Source organism: Taudactylus pleione, unplaced genomic scaffold (assembly GCF_031769625.1).
Source record: "Taudactylus pleione unplaced genomic scaffold, aTauple2 ptg000817l, whole genome shotgun sequence".
Lineage (NCBI taxonomy): Eukaryota > Metazoa > Chordata > Amphibia > Anura > Myobatrachidae > Taudactylus > Taudactylus pleione.
This window is the reverse complement of record NW_028285219.1, coordinates 308071-322033: the sequence shown is the minus strand read 5'-3', so window position 1 is coordinate 322033 and position 13963 is coordinate 308071. Positions and strand designations below refer to the sequence as shown.

General features: G+C 46.4%; 1 protein-coding gene across 1 annotated transcript in view; it reads left to right on the top strand.

Moving 5' to 3' along the window:
• The window catches only part of ST6GALNAC1 (ST6 N-acetylgalactosaminide alpha-2,6-sialyltransferase 1), a 206240-nt gene extending 194919 nt beyond the window's left edge, over positions 1-11321 (top strand). The window contains exon 9 of the mRNA XM_088458219.1: positions 10217-11321. Coding sequence (XP_088314345.1) covers positions 10217-10387 — 171 coding nt within the window. The 3' untranslated portion in view covers positions 10388-11321. The remainder of the gene's footprint in view (positions 1-10216) is intronic.
• The last annotated feature ends 2642 nt before the right edge of the window (positions 11322-13963 follow it).

Here is a 13963-nt window from a genome sequence, read left to right as displayed (position 1 = left end):
CCCATCCATCACTTTATATAGCTGTTACCAGCTCTACCTGATACATTGTATTTACCTGTATCTCAGAGATCATTCCCTACCACCCATATACATGTGGGGGGACCCTCCTGCAGGTCCATGTGGTCTTCTCTGACCCTCAAGACCTTTAAAAGACCTTTAAATGCTGCAGTAAAGTGTGAGGTCTGAGGCCCCTATGGTTACTTATGATTAGATGGCTTCTCTATATAATAATGATTATTAGTCATACATGCCTACCCTCCCGGAAGTCGCGGGAGGCTCCCAATTTTTCGGGTAACCCCTCGCACCCCCGGAAGGGTAGGCATTTCTCCTGCATTCCTAGTGAAGTGGGCAGAATAAGGAGAATTTCCTTGTGGACTGGCGGGTCCACGACTAGGGAGCATGACCTAATGACGCAATTCTATGAGAATCACGTCATTTTGGTCCCACCCCTTATTTAAATATACGCCGTTCACTACAAATTGCCTCACACCTGTTACTCCTCCCCGGGCTTCTCCCGAGGAGGAACACTGCAATGTCGGCAAGTATGTTATTAGTACACATTGGTAAATGTTACTTTGATGTTGGTTCCAACATCTGCCTACAGTTGATTTGGTGCTGCCCATGAATGTTTTCCGGGCCACTTTTAGTTCCCAATACAATCCTGGTTCCTGGTTTATGTTCCCTAGTGGGGACCATTGTACGTGCAATGTTGGTAAGTATGTTATTAGTACACGTTGGTGAATTTTACTTTGATGTTGGTTCCAACTTCTGCCTACAGTTGATTTGGTGCTGCCCATGTGAAACCATTTCCATACATTTTTTCAGGGCCACTTTTACTTCCCAATCCAATCCTAGTTTTATATCCCCTAGTGGGGACCATTGTACGTGCTTTATTGTTGTGGTGGCCGATATGCATGGGTGCAGTAAATTCCCACAATGCCATGCCACCTTGTCGTGAGACCACACCGACTTTTTTGGCACACGCACAGACAGGGCCGGCCTGAGGCATGTTCAACCAGTGCGGTCGAACAGGGGCGCCACCCCATAGAGGCACACCCCTCCCAGGCATTCCCGATTTCAGCAGGACAGTCCTGTTTTTCGGGCACTGCCCCACTGTTCCACTTGCGGACGAAGTGTCCCGCGGGAGGGTAGGCACCTCGACCTCTTCCACCGCCGGCCCTGGAAAAGAGGAATGGATGCCGTGCGCAGGCACGCAGCATCCATTCAGTGCAGGAAGAGAGCTGGGGCAGCTACTGATGTAGTGCTGGGCTCGCCCCCAGCATGACGTTACTGGGAGGCATGCCTTACAGGCACGCCCCCAAATAACGTCATTTAGGGGGCGTGGCCTGTGGTTATTAGGCCTCACACTCATTTTCGGTCACACGCGTCCCTGGAGCCGACCCTGCGCACAGAGGCCCCAGAGTAGGCCTGTTTGCTTTAAATGCCAGGGCCTGTTTTTAGTCCCAGTCTGGCCCTGCTCAGGAGCCAAGGTCTGGTTTAGCGTAATTTTTTTTTTTTTACATTAACCCTTTAGATACTTATTACAGGCAGAAACATACACATATCATACTGATCTGTGTATGTTTCTGCAAAACTCGAAGCTCAGGGGGTGGTCTATTTGAAACTTTTATTTAGGTCCAAGTTTGCTGAAATTACAGCCGTGATTCTAATCACGATTCTTGGTAAATTCCCGAGTTGTATTTTTACCATGAAAAGTACTGACGAATTTGCCCGATGGTGTATTGATTCGTGTTTGCATTCTCACCCGAGATTTCCCGTTTCAAAATATAAATCTCTCCCGAGTTTTCCTTTAGTAAATTTGCGAGTTGAAAAAAATGGCAAAACACACCCGAGATTGCAATCTCAACCAAACACGAATCTTAGTAAATTTACCCCCTAGATGGAAGACCCCATGAGAATCTAGGTGTAGTTCTCTATATGAGTTCTTAGAGTATCACATTCCTTTGTCTAGATTTTGATATCTGTGCTTCCTGCACTGTTACTATTTTAGGTCCGAAGTCCAGGCCGCAGCCGAAACCTACGAACAAGTGTGTGTTCCGGGAAAGGGGGTTGTTATTGGTGAAGGGCACTTTATTTCCTTTTTGACAGTGCAGGAGTTCATCAGGTATCATAACAGTTACCACCCCGGCTGGGTCAGCCTGGTTCTAGTTATAGGAAAATAGGGCAAACACTTTTAACTAGGGGTGAGCGGGTTCGGATTTCTGAAATCCGAACCCCCCCGAACCCCCCCGATCCGAGTCTGATCCGAGTCAGGCTCGACTTTTCCCGCCTGACTCGGATCTGAAATCGAGGCAAAACGTCATCATCCCGCCTTCCGAGTCTCGCGGGTTTTGGATCCTATATAAGGTACCCGCGTCGGCGCCATTTTCTCACTCGGCTGTGGACAGTGAAGAGGGAGGGTGGGAGTTAGGGCTGTGTAGTGTAGTGTAGTGTAGTGCTGCTGTTGTCCACTACTTCAAAGTCCATAGGGGCTGGCTGTGTTGTGCTGTGCTGCTGTTGTTAATAGGGGCTGTGTCCACTACTTCAAAGTCCATAGGGGCTGGCTGGACTGTGTTGTGCAGTCAGTTCTCCATAGGGGCTGTGTCCACTCCAAAGTCCTGTGCAGTGTCCCAGTCCTAAAGGAGTGCTGTAGTGTTGTCCAGGTGGTGCTCTGTCCATCAGGGGTGCTCCCCCCAAGTGCTAAAAAAATAATATATTTTCTGTGTTTGTGAATTGTGTGCGCAGTAGCCGCACGTGCATCAACAAAGTAGTGCCAAGCGTGCGCCTGTGTCATAAGTAAAGGGCCGGCTGGCTTGACCGTTAAAGGGTGCTGTAACCCCCGAAAGTACACTCCAGTCCAAACCAAAAAAAAATTATTTTCTGTGTTTGTGAATTGTGTGCGCAGTAGCCGCACGTGCATCAACAAAGTAGTGCCAAGCGTGCGCCTGTGTCATAAGTAAAGGGCCGGCTGGCTTGACCGTTAAGGGTGCTGTAACCCCCGAAAGTACACTCCAGTCCAAACCAAAAAAAAAATTATTTTCTGTGTTTGTGAATTGTGTGCGCAGTAGCCGCACGTGCATCAACAAAGTAGTGCCAAGCGTGCGCCTGTGTCATAAGTAAAGGGCCGGCTGGCTTGACCGTTAAGGGTGCTGTAACCCCCGAAAGTACACTCCAGTCCAAACAAAAAAAAAAATTATTTTCTGTGTTTGTGAATTGTGTGCGCAGTAGCCGCACGTGCATCAACAAAGTAGTGCCAAGCGTGCGCCTGTGTCATAAGTAAAGGGCCGGCTGGCTTGACCGTTAAGGGTGCTGTAACCCCCGAAAGTACACTCCAGTCCAAACCAAAAAAAAAATTATTTTCTGTGTTTGTGAATTGTGTGCGCAGTAGCCGCACGTGCATCAACAAAGTAGTGCCAAGCGTGCGCCTGTGTCATAAGTAAAGGGCCGGCTGGCTTGACCGTTAAAGGGTGCTGTAACCCCCAAAGTACACTCCAGTCCAAACCAAAAAAAAAATTATTTTCTGTGTTTGTGAATTGTGTGCGCAGTAGCCGCACGTGCATCAACAAAGTAGTGCCAAGCGTGCGCCTGTGTCATAAGTAAAGGGCCGGCTGGCTTGACCGTTAAGGGTGCTGTAACCCCCGAAAGTACACTCCAGTCCAAACCAAAAAAAAAATTATTTTCTGTGTTTGTGAATTGTGTGCGCAGTAGCCGCACGTGCATCAACAAAGTAGTGCCAAGCGTGCGCCTGTGTCATAAGTAAAGGGCCGGCTGGCTTGACCATTAAAGGGTGCTGTAACCCCCAAAGTACACTCCAGTCCAAACCAAAAAAAAAATTATTTTCTGTGTTTGTGAATTGTGTGCGCAGTAGCCGCACGTGCATCAACAAAGTAGTGCCAAGCGTGCGCCTGTGTCATAAGTAAAGGGCCGGCTGGCTTGACCGTTAAGGGTGCTGTAACCCCCGAAAGTACACTCCAGTCCAAACCAAAAAAAAAATTATTTTCTGTGTTTGTGAATTGTGTGCGCAGTAGCCGCACGTGCATCAACAAAGTAGTGCCAAGCGTGCGCCTGTGTCATAAGTAAAGGGCCGGCTGGCTTGACCGTTAAGGGTGCTGTAACCCCCGAAAGTACACTCCAGTCCAAACCAAAAAAAAAATTATTTTCTGTGTTTGTGAATTGTGTGCGCAGTAGCCGCACGTGCATCAACAAAGTAGTGCCAAGCGTGCGCCTGTGTCATAAGTAAAGGGCCGGCTGGCTTGACCGTTAAGGGTGCTGTAACCCCCGAAAGTACACTCCAGTCCAAACCAAAAAAAAAATTATTTTCTGTGTTTGTGAATTGTGTGCGCAGTAGCCGCACGTGCATCAACAAAGTAGTGCCAAGCGTGCGCCTGTGTCATAAGTAAAGGGCCGGCTGGCTTGACCGTTAAAGGGTGCTGTAACCCCCGAAAGTACACTCCAGTCCAAACCAAAAAAAAAATTATTTTCTGTGTTTGTGAATTGTGTGCGCAGTAGCCGCACGTGCATCAACAAAGTAGTGCCAAGAGTGCGCCTGTGTCATAAGTAAAGGGCCGGCTGGCTTGACCATTAAAGGGTGCTGTAACCCCCAAAGTACACTCCAGTCCAAACCAAAAAAAAAATTATTTTCTGTGTTTGTGAATTGTGTGCGCAGTAGCCGCACGTGCATCAACAAAGTAGTGCCAAGCGTGCGCCTGTGTCATAAGTAAAGGGCCGGCTGGCTTGACCGTTAAAGGGTGCTGTAACCCCCGAAAGTACACTCCAGTCCAAACCAAAAAAAAAATTATTTTCTGTGTTTGTGAATTGTGTGCGCAGTAGCCGCACGTGCATCAACAAAGTAGTGCCAAGAGTGCGCCTGTGTCATAAGTAAAGGGCCAGCTGGCTTGACCGTTAAAGGGTGCTGTAACCCCCAAAGTACACTCCAGTCCAAACCAAAAAAAAAATTATTTTCTGTGTTTGTGAATTGTGTGCGCAGTAGCCGCACGTGCATCAACAAAGTAGTGCCAAGCGTGCGCCTGTGTCATAAGTAAAGGGCCGGCTGGCTTGACCGTTAAAGGGTGCTGTAACCCCCGAAAGTACACTCCAGTCCAAACCAAAAAAAAAATTATTTTCTGTGTTTGTGAATTGTGTGCGCAGTAGCCGCACGTGCATCAACAAAGTAGTGCCAAGAGTGCGCCTGTGTCTAAGTAAAGGGCCGGCTGGCTTGACCGTTAAAGGGTGCTGTAACCCCCAAAGTACACTCCAGTCCAAACCAAAAAAAAAATTATTTTCTGTGTTTGTGAATTGTGTGCGCAGTAGCCGCACGTGCATCAACAAAGTAGTGCCAAGCGTGCGCCTGTGTCATAAGTAAAGGGCCGGCTGGCTTGACCGTTAAAGGGTGCTGTAACCCCTGAAAGTACACTCCAGTCCAAACCAAAAAAAAAATTATTTTCTGTGTTTAGCCGCACGTATATATCAAATCGATATAACATAAATGGAGGACCAAACTTTCTCCGATAAAAATAAAATAGAGAAAGATCAAGAACCACTTCCTCCTAGTGCTGAAGCTGCTGCCACTAGTCATGACATAGACGATAACATGCCATCAACGTCGTCTGCCAAGGCCGATGCCCAATGTCATAGTAGAGGGCACATACAATCCCAAATGGCAAAGTTCAGGAAAATGACCTTGAAAAAGACATTTAAATCAGCTGAAGAGAAACGTAAACTTGCCAATATGCCATTTACGACACGGAGTGGCAAGGAACGGTTAAGGTCGATCCCTAGTATGTTCATGACTAGTGGTTCAGCTTCACATGACGATGGAAGCCCTCCTCCCACTAAAAAAATCAAAAGAGTTAAGCTGGCAAAAGCACAGCGAAGAACTGTGCTTTCTAAGAAGATATCACAAATCCCCAAGGAGAGTCCAAGTGTGGTGGTGGTTGCGATGCCTGACCTTCCCAGCACTGGACGGGAAGAGGTGGCTCTTTCCACCATTTGCACGCCCCCTGCAAGTGCTGAAAGGAGCACCCACAGTCCACTTGCTGATATGCAAATTGAAGATGTCACTGTTGAAGTACAACAGGATGAGGATACTGGTGTAGCTGGCGCTGAGGAGGAAGTTGGCGAGGAGGATTCTGATGGTGATGTGGTTTGTTTAAATCAGGCTCCGGGGGAGACAGTTGTTGTCCGTGGGATGAAAAAGCCCATCACGGTCATGCCTGGGCAGAAGACCAAACATTCCACCTCTTTGGTCTGGCAATATTTCTATCCAAATCCGGACAACAACTGTCTTGCCATATGTACCATATGTAAAGGTGAAATAAGTAGGGGTAGGGACGTCAACCACCTAGGAACATCCTCCCTTATACGGCACCTGCAGCGCGTTCATAAAAAGTTACTGTCAAGTTCAGAAACTTTGGCTAAGACCGTAAGCAGTCCAGGGACACCTAAATCCCGTTGTCCTGTTGTATCCAAGCGCCTGCAAACCACACCGTCAACTCCCTCCTCGTCAATTTCCTCCTTAGTCAGGATCGGAAGTAGTCCTGCAGGCCATGTCACTGGCATGACTGACTCTCCTATCCGGGATTCCTCTGGAGGATCCTGCATTGCTACGCCTACTGCTGCCGCTGCTGCTGTTGCTGCTGCTGGGAGTCGTTCATCATCCCAGAGAGGAAGTAGGAACACCACTACTTTTACTAAACAATTGACCCTCCAACAGTCCTTAGCGAGGAGGATGAAGTACGACAGCAGTCATCCTGAAGCAAAACGTATAACTGAGGCCTTGACTGCTATGTTGGTGTTAGACGTGCGTCCGGTATCCGCCATTAGTGCAGTGGGATTTAGACACTTGATGGAGGTAGTGTGTCCCCGGTTCCAAATCCCGTCTAGATTCCACTTCACTAGGCAGGCGATACCGAGACTGTACAGAAACGTCAGAAAAAGTGTCCTCAGTGTCCTGAAAAATGCCGTTGTACACAATGTCCACTTAACCACGGGCATGTGGACAAGTGGAACAGGGCAGACTAAGGACTATATGACTGTGACAGCCCACTGGGTAGATGTATCACCTTACGCAGCAACAGCAGCAGCGTCACCAGTAGCAGCATCTCAGAAACGCCAGCTCGTTACAAGGCAGGCTACGCTGTGTATCACCGGTTTCAGTAAGAGGCACACCGCCGACAACCTCTTAGAGAAACTGAGGGAAATCATCGCCCAGTGGCTTACCCCACTTAGACTCTCCTGGGGATTTGTGATATCTGACAACGCCACCAATATTGTGCGGGCATTACATCTGGGCAAATTCCAGCATGTCCCATGTTTTGCTCACACAATAAACTTGGTGGTGCAGAATTTTCTGAAAAGCGACAGGGGCGTGCAGGAGACGCTTTGGGTGGCCCGAAAAATTTCTGGCCACTTTCGCCATTCAGCGACTGCGTGCCGAAGACTGGAGCGCCAGCAAACACTCTTGAACCTACCCCGCCATCACCTGAAGCAAGAGGTTGTGACGCGGTGGAACTCAACCCTCTATATGCTTCAGAGGATGGAGGAGCAGCAAAAGGCCATACAAGCCTATACATCCACCTATGACATAGGCAAAGGAGGGGGTATGCACCTGACTCAAGCACAGTGGAGAATGATTTCCGTGTTGTGCAAGGTTCTCCAGCCCTTCGAACTTGCCACACGTGAAGTCAGTTCAGACACAGCCAGCTTGAGTCAGGTCATTCCCCTCATCAGGCTTTTGCAGAAGCAGCTGGAGAAAGTGAAGGAGGAGCTAAGACGGAGCGATTCCGCTCGGCATGTGGGACTTGTGGATGAAGCCCTTCATTCGCTTTGCCAGGATTCCAGGGTGGTCAATCTGTTGAAATCAGACCACTACATTTTGGCCACCGTGCTTGATCCTAGGTTTAAAGCCTATGTGGTGTCTCTCTTTCCGGCCGACACAAGCCTGCAGAGGTGCAAAGACCTGCTGGTGAACACACTGTCAGCTGAAGTGGAACGTGACACGTCAACGGCTCCTTCTTCATTTTCTCCCGCAACTGGGGCTGCCAGGAAAAAACTTAGGTATCCTAAGCAACCCGCTGGCGGTGATGCAGGGCAGGCAGGACCAAGTTTGGACATCTGGTCCGGACTGAAGGACCTGGCAACAATTTCTGACATGTCTACTGTCACTGCATATGATACTGTCACCATTGACAGAATGGTGGAGGATTACATCGGTGACAGCATCCAAGTAGGCATGTCAGACAGTCCATACCTGTACTGGCAGGAAAAAGAGGCAATTTGGAGGCCCCTGTACAAGCTGGCTCTATTTTACCTGAGTTGCCCCCCCTCCAGTGTGTACTCCGAAAGAGTGTTTAGTGCAGCCGGGAACCTTGTCAGCGAAAGGCGTAGGAGGTTGCTTCCACAGAATGTGGAGAAGATGATGTTCATCAAAATGAATTATCAGCTCTTCCAGGGAGACCAGCCTCCAGAAGGTACAGAGGGACCTGTGGTGGTGGATTCAAGTGGGGACGAGTTAATACTTTGTGAGGATGAGGATGTACACACTGAAGAGGGTGAGGAATCGGTGGATGAGGAGGATGAGGATGACATCTTGCCTCCGTAGAGCCAGTTTGTGCAGGGACACATTAATTGCCAGCTTGTTTTGTGGGGGCCCAAACGAACCAATCATTTCAGCCACAGTTGTGTGGCAGACCCTGGCGCTGAAATGATTGATTTGTTAAAGTGTGCATGTCCTGTTTATACAACATAAGGGTGGGTGGGAGGGCCCAAGGACAATTCCATCTTGCACTTCTTTTTTTTCTTTGCATTATGTACTGTTTGGGGCCTAGTTTTTCTAACTGCCATCCTGTCTGCCACTGCAGTGTCACTCCTAGATGGGTCACGTGTTTGTGCCGCCCACTCGTGTCGCTTAGCATAGTCATCCAGCTACCTCGGTGCAACCTTTTGGACATGAAAACACTATTGTGAGGTGTGAGGTGTTCAGAATAGACTGGAAATGAGTGGAAATTAAGGTTATTGAGGTTAATAATAGCATAGGAGCAGAGAAACCAACAAATTCTGTGATTTTAGCTGTTTTTATGCTTTTTTTAAAAAAAATACAGATCCAAAACACAAAACCCAGAACCCAAAACACGGAAGGGTGGTTTTGGCAAAACCAATCCAGATCCAAAACACGAAGAAAGATCCAGATCCAAAACCAAAACACAAAACACGAAAAGTGGCCGGTGCACACCCCTACTTTTAACCCTGATTTTCCTGTAACATAATGGGCTCAGAGGTCAGGGCTGATTATGCTTTGGGAGGGGGGGCACACCATTGTGATTCTACATTTTTAACCCTATGCGTTTAAGTGGATGTGTACTGCTACATCTGAGAGGCGAGCCATATAACTGACATCCAAATGTAAATGAGCCTCAAAGCAGTTAGGAAGATTTATTTGATGATGAAGACACACTGATACTTTTCAGAAAATGCATGCAGCCATAGGGATCATTGTGCATTATAACCAATGCAGGGAAATTATACTAATGATCCCATTTCTAAATGTATATTTTTTATATACAACATTTTCATAATGGGGGGTAAGGTGCAATCAGGAAGATTGCTAGAGTCTTCAGGGAGTCATGGAGATTGCTACTATTTCAGGGAGTCTGACAATGAGGGAGAGTTGGTAAGTATGCTTTAAAGTAGTAAGAAAACTATTCTAAAAAACTGGGACATATCCCAATCATACTGTACAACATACTTACCTACTTTTAAAACATAATTTCAGGGAGAATGTGAAAGCACTACCTATGAGCGTGGCGTTAAAGTGGACGTGTACTGCTACATCTGAGAGGCGTGTCATAAAATTGATTTACATACAAATGTAAATGAGCCCCAAGGCAGTTAGTAAGATCTACTTGGTGATGAAAACAAACTGATACTTTTCAGAAAATGCATGTAGCCATAGGGATCATTGTGCCTTATAGCCAATGCAGTTTAATGACACTAATGATCACATATGAATGTATATATCTCTGTATGTTTTTTGTATATAACAGCTTCATTATGGGGGTAAGGTGAAATCAGTGAGATTGCTAGACTCTTAAGGGAGTCAGGGAGATTGCTACTATTTCAGGGAGTCTCATTGACAATCAGGGAGAGTTGGCAAGTATGCCATACAGCATCCTGCAATATAAAAATATGCCCCTTTAACATCTATTTTCTTATTTTAAAGGTTAGCGCATATGGTTTTATGACTCACAATTTCAAAAACTATTCAACTTATTATTATGACAATGAGAAGACTGAAGTAGCTTTCTTCATAAACCATGATTATCTATTGGAGAAAGATTTATGGGCACGGCTGCATGACGAAAACATCATCAAACTTTATCAGCGGACCTAGGGGACACATGTTTATCACCATTTTACTGGGATAGAACTGAAAAGAGAACTCTTGGATTATGACCATCAAGAAAAGCAATCAGAGGCACTGAGTACTGTATAATGTGGAAAATATAAACTACAACCATGAGGGAAGAACAGAAGCTTATATTAAGAGTTCCTTGAAAAAATTGTCACTTTTAGAAAATATTTTCATAAAAGTAAAACAAAAAAAGTTTATTTTCTGTTTTCATACACTGTATTCATTTTTAAATGTATAGATTTAAAAATAAATCTTTATTTGAATTAGTTGGAATCGTATGTTGTTTCAACGGTCATTCTGGTAGCTTAGGAGTTAACACAATCTAACCTGTTTAGGGTCCTGCACTTCATCTCCTCTCCCTTTACTCCATAGGCATGACCATGGGAGAGTTGCTAGGTGATCCTGTGAAAAACTGTATTCTCTCTGGGTTGAAAGGAATCTCTCTGGAAGCCCTGCTGAGGCCGTGGATTCATTTGGCTGCCTTTCACACTCTTGCTATTTGTTGGCCTTCTGTCCCTTTCTTTCCTTGTTCCTCTTGTATTTTGATTTTTCTGCTTTAAACTTCCGTGAATTCTCTCCTCTCCCTACTCTCTGTGCTCATTTGGGGTATTCTATAAAAGTGGAGAACTCTCAGAATATTATAAAAAATTTCTGTGATGGAGATGGAACTGCTATGCAATTTCACACCATATTCTGTTAAATAGGCTTGTTTACAAATGTTTCTGTACTTTCATCATATAATAGTTGTATTGTAGTCATTTTCTACTACTATTTTTTAAATGTGGAGTGCTGATATAGTAGTTAGTAAAAGTGTAGAACATAACTACATAGCATCCATTTGAATTGTGCATCACTCTATTGCATTTAATGATTTTTAATAGATTTAAATAAATGGTCAATTTAACTGTATACTACTACATGGTCTTAATCTAGCACAAAATAAAAATAATATGTCCAACTTTGTCAACATCATTGTTACATATTGAAATGTAAAAGAGCCATAGGCTTGTTGATTTAGACTCACTCTTCAATGTGAGTCTAACAAACAATTGTAGAAAGGGAGAGAGTTCAAATGGAGTTTTCGGGTAACACCCCGCACCCCCGGAAGGGTATGCACTTCTCCCGCATTCTGCCCACTTTCTAGTGAAGGTTGTTCATTTTAACAACTGAGACCTGGGTTCTAAGCTTGGGTACTGGCTGGAACCCCCGCTCAATTACCACCGCTAACCAATTGTTTGGGGGTCAGCTTGTAGAGCCCATTGTTGTACAACTCGGTCTAATGCCTGTATGGCATGGTCTAGACCAGGGGTCTTCAACCCGTGGCCCGCGGAGCTCTGTCAGATGGTCCGCCGACCGGGGGGAGCTGTTCCCCGCCGCCAGCCAACAGGCTCCATTTGCCGGGCGCCCGCTGAGATTTTGTTTCCAGCAGGCGCCCGGCTCCCTACTTGCACCGCCAACCGGAGGCTGGAGCTCACTCCTGAGCCCATTCTTCTGGCTCTCTCTATGGGAGAGATATCATGACATCTCTCCCATAGTACAGACAGAAGAGCAGCCGGGCGGACCGGAGGCATCAGATGCGGGAGCGGGGTTAAGGTAAGTAGCAGTATTTTTTTTTTTAAGCGGCTTCACTACTACTAGGGGGTATTACTATTAGGGGCACTACTATTAGGGGGCATTTCTATTAGGGGCACTACTACTAGGGGGCATTACTATTAGGGACACTATTACTAGGGGGTATTACTACTAGGGGCACTTCTGCTAGGGGACATTTCTATTAGGGGGCACTAGTACTGGGGCATTACTACTGGGGACATTACTACTGGGGCGCCACTAATGGGGGCATTGCATAGGGGGCACTGCATAAGGGGCACCACTCCTGGAGGCACTGCATAAGGTAATAGTTATGCCCCCTAGTAGTAGTGCCCCCAATAGTAATACCCCTAGTAATACCCCTAGTAATAGGGGTATTACTATTGGGGGCACTACTACTAGGGGGCATTACTATTAGGGGCACTAATACTAGGGGGCATTTCTATTAGGGGCACTATTACTAGGGGGTATTACTATTAGGGGCACTATTACTAGGGGGTATTACTATTAGGGGCACTACTGCTAGGGGGCATTTCTATTCAGGGGCACTAGTACTGGGGCATTAATACTGGGACACCACTAATGGGGGCATTGCATAGGGGGCACTGCATAAGGGGCACCACTCCTGGAGGCACTACATAAGAGGCACTACCACTACTGGGGACACTGCATAAGAGGCATTACCACTGTGGGCACTGCATAATTGGCAGCACTACTGGGGGCACTGAAAAAGGGACACTACCACTACTGGGGGCACTACATAAGAGGCATTACCACTGTGGGAACTGCATAAGGGGCACTGCACTACCACTACTGGGGGCACAGCAAATGGGGCACTACTACTACTGGGGTCACTGCATAAGAGGCATTGCATTAGGGGCACTACTGCTGTGGGCATTATGTGTAAGGGGCAATACTACTGTGGGCATTGTGTATAGAGGTACAAATGTGGGCATTGTGTGAAAGGGGCACTGCTGTGTGTCATGAATAAGGGACACAACTATGTGGTATAATGTGAATTGGGTGAATCAAGATTGTGCTACTGTGTGGCATATAGCTTAGAGGCCCTCAGGCTTCATTGAATTTTTTAATGTGGCCCACACTGTGTAAAAGGTTGATGACCCCTGGTCAAGAGCAACTATTTTCACCACACGCTGTGCAGAATTTTTATCCGACTGCAACCAGGCTTTACTCAGTCTGGCTAGTTTTACCAATTGTACTCTAGGAGGTTGAGACAGGTTCAACCACCACTCATGAAACTCCTGGACTTTACTGGGGCCAGTCACCCCAACCCTGTTGAGTATTGCCTCTTTCAGATGAGGATAGGAGCTGGCCTCAGACACTGTTAAATCAACATATGCTCTTTGTGTGTCCCCTGTGAGACAGGGAGCTAATCTGGGAGCCCACTCCTCCTCTGGCCATTTAAAGCAAACAGCAGTGCGTTCAAAGGTGCACAAAAATGACTCCATATCATCTGTTGGTGTAAGCTTTTGTAACACCTTCCGCTCCAGCCCAGCTTTTCTTATTTCGTGTCATTCAGCATGTAGTAACTGTATCTGAGTTTGCTGCCCTGCAGCCAATTCAGCTAACACTTTCACCACTTCCTCCATATTACACTGCTTTTCTACTTTGTGGATAAATATAGCAGGCTTAATTAACTCTCTCTTGCAAGCTAGATTCCCAGCAATCTATATCAGCTGGCTTCCCTTAAAACTGCACTAAATCCACTAGGCTCCCAGCCCCATACACAGGCATTAAGCAGTTTTATATTGTGCATGTTATGTTCTGGGTTGCTTGTGGACCTGGGGTGGTAGCAGGAGCGATCACAGAAGCAGATTTGAAAATAAAACTAGGATTTTTAATAAGTGCTTGAGTAGACATATAATGTGGCAGTAAATAAAAGTCCAGGAAAATATAAATGTGCACAAGAGTTCTGTGGTGGGAGCAAAAGGGTTAATGTCCAGG